General features: G+C 51.7%; 1 protein-coding gene across 1 annotated transcript in view; it reads right to left on the bottom strand.

The window, feature by feature from the left end:
* Positions 1–554: 554 nt before the first annotated feature.
* ERGIC1 (endoplasmic reticulum-golgi intermediate compartment 1) overlaps positions 555–6,812 on the bottom strand; it is a 105,429-nt gene continuing 99,171 nt past the window's right edge. Inside the window, exon 10 of the mRNA XM_058546092.1 lies at positions 555–2,221. Coding sequence (XP_058402075.1) covers positions 2,114–2,221 — 108 coding nt within the window. The 3' untranslated portion in view covers positions 555–2,113. The remainder of the gene's footprint in view (positions 2,222–6,812) is intronic.

Raw genomic sequence — 6,812 nt, 5'->3', positions numbered from 1 at the left:
TAAGCTCATTCTGATCCAGTATGATTTACTTGCATATTATAGATTTAATTTCCGCAACAGCCCTATGAGGTTATTACTATCCCCATTTTCACCAGAGGAAACTGAGGCACTGAGAAGTTAAGGACCTGGCCTGAGGCTGCACAGCTCGAAAGTGGCAGGTCCAGAACATTCAGTAGGGATTCAGTAAAGGAAGGGCTGCATCCAAAGGGTCTTGACTTTCGGATCCTCCTCACAGATTTTTTTCCACATTTCCCAATTCTCTCCTCTGGAATTAAATCCCAGGCCGACTGTGACTCCAGGCTACTCAGCCACAATCAAGTAGAAAGAAACACACAGCAGTATTTCTGAAAATCAGCCTTTTAATCTATTTGAAACCAATGAGTGGGGAAAGAGCTAAAACATTTTTTTCCCTGGAGATTTTGTTTAAAAGAACGGGTCAGAGGTGTCTCAGAGGAAACCGACATCCCATATGTCCGCAAGAGTTTTTTTAAAAAAATGCATAAAAGTGGAATTTCAGCTCATGTGCATGCCACACATCTCCCCACCCCGCCCTGCCCACCCTCTACAGGCGCACGTATTCACACACCAAAAGGACTCCTTCTGTAACTGGGGAACAGAACGTAAAAAAAATCCATTCACTGGCCACAGATACCAGAAATAACCAAATGCAGTTTACATTCACAACATCAGTCAACTCATATGCAAAAGGGGAAGCTTTTCTAATTGGAATTCTGAGCCCAACATTACAAATGGCAGAGACTTGAGCTATCCATAAAGATAATTTAAAAACTCCTTCCACTGGACACTCCCCTTAATTACAAAAGTATGCAAACAATCTTAATATAAATGGAAAACAGGCGGGCAGCTCTTTCCCTGGGAGAGGAGGGCATACCTAAAATTCCCTGCGTGGAATTAGTGCCTGGACCATTGCTGCTCCCTTTCAGGACTAAAGGGGAAGGATGAAGGGGAGCAGTGGGGTAGGGACCCACGCCAGGAGCACGTGGGGAGACAGTGGGGCCGCCCAGGGACAAGGATCATGTTGGTGTGTGGCCAGCCAGTGGGGCAGCTCAGTGGCAAGTGGGCTACAACTGAGCCGCAGAGAGGTTCCAGTGCTGTGCACCCCTGGGAGCCCGGAATGTGGACGTCCACAGCCGGGAGATGGGCTGGTCTGCTTTGCTTCCCCCACCTAAGGCCTTGGGACTGACGGTGGCCGTCTGGGAGAGGCCGAGACCTGATTATTTTAGGGTTGCAGAGAAGGATGCTTCCCATCTGGACATAAGTGCGCAAACCACGTCTGCTTCTCAAAGGATGACTTCCCAGTCACAACCAGCCCCTCCCCTAAGAGATGCTGTTGCCACACAGCACAGGGGCCGAGGCACATTGGCACAGGGTTAAAGGAGCAAGGTGAGAGAGGAAGGGAACTTGCCACCCGCCCACTGACCAGTGGGCAGACTTGAGTCTCCGCCGCTGCTGCCCAACAACTGGGCATCTGCTTCTTGGGAGAAAAAGAAAGGGATGCGGGTAAGGGACTTGAGGCCTGGACTCGAGGTCAGGCAGGAAGGGTTGGAGCGGGAGTGAGGGTTCCATCTACAGCGCCACATCTCAGGGCCTTGCCTGGGAAGTACCATCTTGTGTTGAAGGCGCCAGGCGGGAGGTACCTTTGGACAGCCTGGTCCAAAGCCGAGAGCCCAGGTCTGTGGGTTGGCTGCGCCAGGGGAGAAGCCAAGCGATTAGTGTGTCCAAGTGGTGGGGGCTTCGAGATTGTCAGAGGCTGGCTGAGAGCTGGTCAACGTAGATTCTGGGCTGTTCCCCTAAGAGGAAAGGGACTGCAGCCCTCAGGAGTGGTCCCCAATATCCCCGAGCCCCCCTTGCCTGACTCTGATCTTGGGGCTCTACAGAGAAAGGGGCACCACTACTTCAGGCAGCGTAATTCGTCTAAAATTAAACTCGGGGAAAAGAGGTAGCTGCGAAACCATGAGCCACCCCCACCTCCTACACCACCACTTTGGGACACAGCCAGATCCTCGGCCAGATAGAGGGCAGGAGGGGACAGGGCGCTGGAGGCAGGGCTGGCGGTCTCCCTGGGTTCTCGGCCATGGGGCCGGGCGGGTTGTCAATGCATCTTGCCCAGCTGGATCTTCTTCCAGGCCTCTGAGGCTGTGAAGATACATGAGTCCAGAATGCCGGCAACAGTAAAGGTCCCACCAATGATGGCACAGATCTGAAAGGGGGGAAGGTCAGAGGTCAGCACTGGAGCGAGTGCCAGGCCCGACCCCTCCTAAATCATGAGATGATGAGCTCAGAGATGATGAGCTCAGCAAGTACAGATGCTCTGCCCCATTATGCCCACCACATGATAACCATTGGGGTCCGGAACATACTTAGGGCTCAAAAAAACCCATTTGTTGGATGACGAATTTAATAATAATCATAGTAATCATCAGCTCCTTTAATTCCCATATTAACTCTCTGAATGAGGAAGGGGATTATTAGACCCATTTCACAGATGAGGAAACTGAGGCTTAGTTAGGTAACTAAGTTCACACAGTAAGTAGTAGAGCTGTCACCTGAATTCAGGTGTGTCTTGACCCTGGAGCCTGCGGTCTTAACTTCTACTCTAAATTTATCAGATATTTATAATCCCATTTGCAGACGAAGGAATGGAGGTTCAGAAAGGCAGCACCACTGGCCCAAGGTCATACAGCCAGGAAGTGGCAATCCTGGCACCTGAACTTGGGTCTGACAGGTCCAGGCCCAGTGCTGCCTTGACTGAGATCTGGGGCGGGCTGACTAGGCAGCGCTGGCCTGGATGGCCTGGAGCGAGAAATAAATCTCTCACGCTCAGAAGCCTGAGCGTTGTATCAGTGGGATGGGTAGTAATCAAATAATCATACCAATAAATGCAAAACAGAACCCAGGCAAGTGCTACAGATGACAGATGGGCCTACGGTGCCACCAGAAAGCTTATATTAGGGCAGAGTTCCTTACGGTATCACACTATTTACTTTTGGGACCAGATAATTCTTTGCTGTGGGGGCTGTCCTGTGCATTGAAGGACATTTAGCAGCATCTGGGCCTTTACCATCAGATGCCAACAGTACCCTCTCCTCTCTGTTGTGACAACCAAACTGTCTCCAAACATTGTCAAAACTGCCCCCGATCAAGAACTGCTGTAGCAGTGGGATGATAACAAACGCCACCTGTGTGTCCGTACTTCCTAACCTCCTGCCACATAACAACATAATGCCCACAACAGACGGACAGCGCTCACACAGCACCTTCCTGTGCCAGGCACGGTCTGAAGTGCTTCCCGCCTCCCACCTCACCATCCCCAGGCCAACCCCGGGAGGTCAGTACTACTCTTATGCTGATTTTACAGCCAGGGAAACTGAGGCAGAGACACTGAATCGGTTGTCCAATGCCACAGTGATTAGTGGCTGAACTGGGGTTCAAAACTTGGGAGTCTGCACTCTTAATGTGACACTTGCTGCTTCTCAGGCATGAAGCGCCCCGCTGAAGTGCTAACTTTACCTTGAAGTCGTCAGAACTCCACTCGTGATGGACAAAAATAATGCTATGTTTTACTCAAAAATTTCTGGTCTGGGCTGGCCCCGTGGCTTAGTGGTTAAGTGCATGCGCTCCGCTGCTGGCGGCCCGGGTTCGCATCCCAGGCGCGCACTGACGCACTGCTTCTCCGGCCATGCTGAGGCTGCTTCCCACATACAGCAGCTAGAAGGACGTGCAACTATGACATACAACTATCTACTGGGGCTTTGGGGGAAAAAAAAAAGGAGGAGGATTGGTAATAGATGTTAGCTCAGGGCCGGTCTTCCTCAGCAAAAGGAGGAGGATTAGCATGGATGTTACCTCAGGGCTGATCTTCCTCACAAAAAAAAAAAAAAATTCTGGTCTACCTATGAGTTGGCTTCCTGGTGCTATAAAAAAGCAAATTATGGATGATAGAAGATAAAAGAAGTTCACAGAAGATTTGCAAGGAAACCTTTTTTTTTTTTTTTTTTGCTGAGGAAGACCGGCCCTGACCTAACATCGTACCCATCTTCCTCTACTTTATATGGGACGCTGCCACAGCATGGCTTGACAAGCGGTGCGTCGGTCCATGCCTGAGATCTGAACCTGTGAACCCCGGACCGCCGAAGCAGAGTGCACAAACTTAACCGCTATGCCACCACAGGCCAGCCCCTGCAAGGAAACTTTAAATGTATTTTTCCCCTTGAGAACATACTTTATGCCATTCATAAGAACCAATAACACCCATCACCCTGTATGCCTAGGAGGGAGGCACCTCTTCACTCACGTACCCATGGGGCCCAGAGAGGGAAATAATTTGTCCAATGTCATATAGTAAGTGTGTGGCAGAGCCAAGTCTGTCCACTTCCAGAGCTCTCACTCTTTCTCCCATGCCACATTTAAGCGACACTTAAATGACCACAGGACTCAGGAGAAGCCAAGTTGGACAGCCCCAGAGGGCCCCCGAGGCCACCCTGAAGGCACCGCTGGGTAGCTGGCCAGTCACTAACACTTGACCACTGGAGGGCTCTGGGAGATGGCAGTGCCTTAATGGATCCTCTGGCGCCACGTGGAGGAGGCCAGGAGACACAGGGGAGGCAAGAGGGAAGTGCGAATTGAACAGGCGTTTATTTTTAAAATGATATTTCCAAGAGATGAGCTAAGTGGAGGCCTGTGAGGCCCAAGACAGACAGAGCAGGTCTGTACGGAGGGCTGTAAGTGGAGCAGCTGGCATTCCAGTAATAACAGCCCAAGAAACCAAAGCAGCCCCCCAGGGAAGCAAGAGGACGGGGGGCGCTGGGGGGATTATTATGAAGTGTTTTCACCAGGCACGGCCTCTCCCTGCCAGCCTAGGAGCATGACGCAGGGGCCCTTTTCAAGGAAGATGACGGCAGGGAAGCTGACTTATTTCGGTAGAGTGGATCAGATGATGGGAGATTTTACACCGCAAAATGCTTTTAGAGCTTGGATCAGAGGATAGGAAAATGTGACTTAAGTACAATGAAGCAAATGATAAAAAATAAAAAATAACCACACACACACATCTATATTCATCTGCACACTCCAGAACCCGAGTGTGCCTATGATTCACATACACCTGGCACCCAGTCTGAAGCCTCCTTTCACTGGGCTGGCCCAGAGCAGGAGGCAACAACATGTGTATTGATGTACACAAGAAACACACAGCTGTGGGGAAACTGAGGCCCTGGGAGCATGGACCACTAAGCAGCAGACCCTGTCCCTGAGTGAGTCTCTGTCGGCCTGGATCTCAGGAGGGCCTGCAGTGAGCTCCCCGTGTATCTACTGATAGTTCCCAGCTCAGCCGCCTGTGCCCTATCACAAGTCAGGGAGGACACTGACTTGGCATATCCCTGACCTGTGGGGACGGGGCCCAAGATGAACACAAATGAATAAAAATGAAAATAAAGCAATTCATGCCCACGACATGTAGTTTCCAAGGCCTGCTGCTCTGCAGGCAGAAGCGCTAGGGGAACCAGGCCTCCATGGGGCACAGAGGCTAAGAGCCACGGACCTCCTCACTGTACACTCTGGACTCAGGCAGAGTGGGGTGAGGGGAGCACTGGGGAGTCCACCGGGGCCTAACCTGCTGTGGCAACAGAAAGAGCTTGGCCTGTGGAGGCTGAGTGGTGGCTGTCACTGACTAACTCCAGCCATGGGAGAGCCTTTCTGGGTCTCAGTTTCTTCATCTAGAAAATGGGAAAACGACCCCTACCTTGCCAATCGTCACGCTGCGGGAAATGCCTCCAAGCGCCGGGCACCTAGCAGGTGCTCAGTAACTGATACCCGACCCCATCTTTCAGTTGACCGGAAGGCTCCAACCTTGTTGCTAAGATCTGAGATTCTCTAAACCTCTCTGAGACCCACTCTAAAAAGAACAATGGGTAAAATATCACTTACTCCCCAGAGCAGGCCTGTGGGTCCGACTTCCATTTTCTACCTGGCTCTTTAATCAGAGGACAAGTCAATTCACAGACAGACAGGACAGAAAGGGTGTCCCAGGCACCATCAGCAGCTTCTTTGCAGTTGCCCAGGCCCCAAGCACTCCAAGGGCCCACTCTACAGATGGGGTAACTGAGGCCTGGACAGGTACTTCCTCCGGTAAGCGCCAAGAACGTCCGTGACGAAGAACATCCCTCGGGGGCAAAGCACCTAGGCCAGAGGTTCTTTCCTTACTTTGGCCAGTCAGGGACTCCTCATGTCTCCCTACGCCCCACCTCAACCCTACTGCTTCAACTCTTGTTTTCCCAAGTGCGCAGGGGAGAGAAGACAGCAGAGGTACCTGACACACAGCAGGCACTCAGTACACGTTCACTGAGTAAGTCAAGGAGTGATTAGGTGAGAAAGAATGAATGAGGAGTGGGTGAGTGAGTGCAAGAATGAACGAATGAATGAATGACTTTTCAGGGGAGAGCAGAATTCCACGCCCAAGGCCGGGGCAAAGGTTGCCCACTCTCGGGCGTCAGCCAGGAGCAAGGGTGTGGAGGAGGAGACTCAGGATGGTGTAGCAGCGAGCCCTTACGTCACCCCAGCTCCCGGTGCCTGAGTTCCTTACTTTTAAAAATGGGAAGGCTACTCCTCACCCCTCAGGACTGCTGTGAGATTGAACAGGAGTGTCCCTGTCACACATGCACCCTTGAATGCCTGTTCCCTTGGTCCCTCACTACTGCCATACTCTTGTACCTCACAACCAGGCCCCGAGGCAGGGGGACAACCTGTGGGTGTGTGTGTGGTGGTGATGAAGGAGCAGGGACACTGAGCCAGGA

The sequence above is a fragment of the Diceros bicornis genome, chromosome 1 (genome assembly GCF_020826845.1).
Source record: "Diceros bicornis minor isolate mBicDic1 chromosome 1, mDicBic1.mat.cur, whole genome shotgun sequence".
NCBI lineage: Eukaryota > Metazoa > Chordata > Mammalia > Perissodactyla > Rhinocerotidae > Diceros > Diceros bicornis.
The sequence above is the reverse complement of the archived record's forward strand: the minus strand, read 5'-3'. Positions and strand labels throughout refer to the sequence as shown.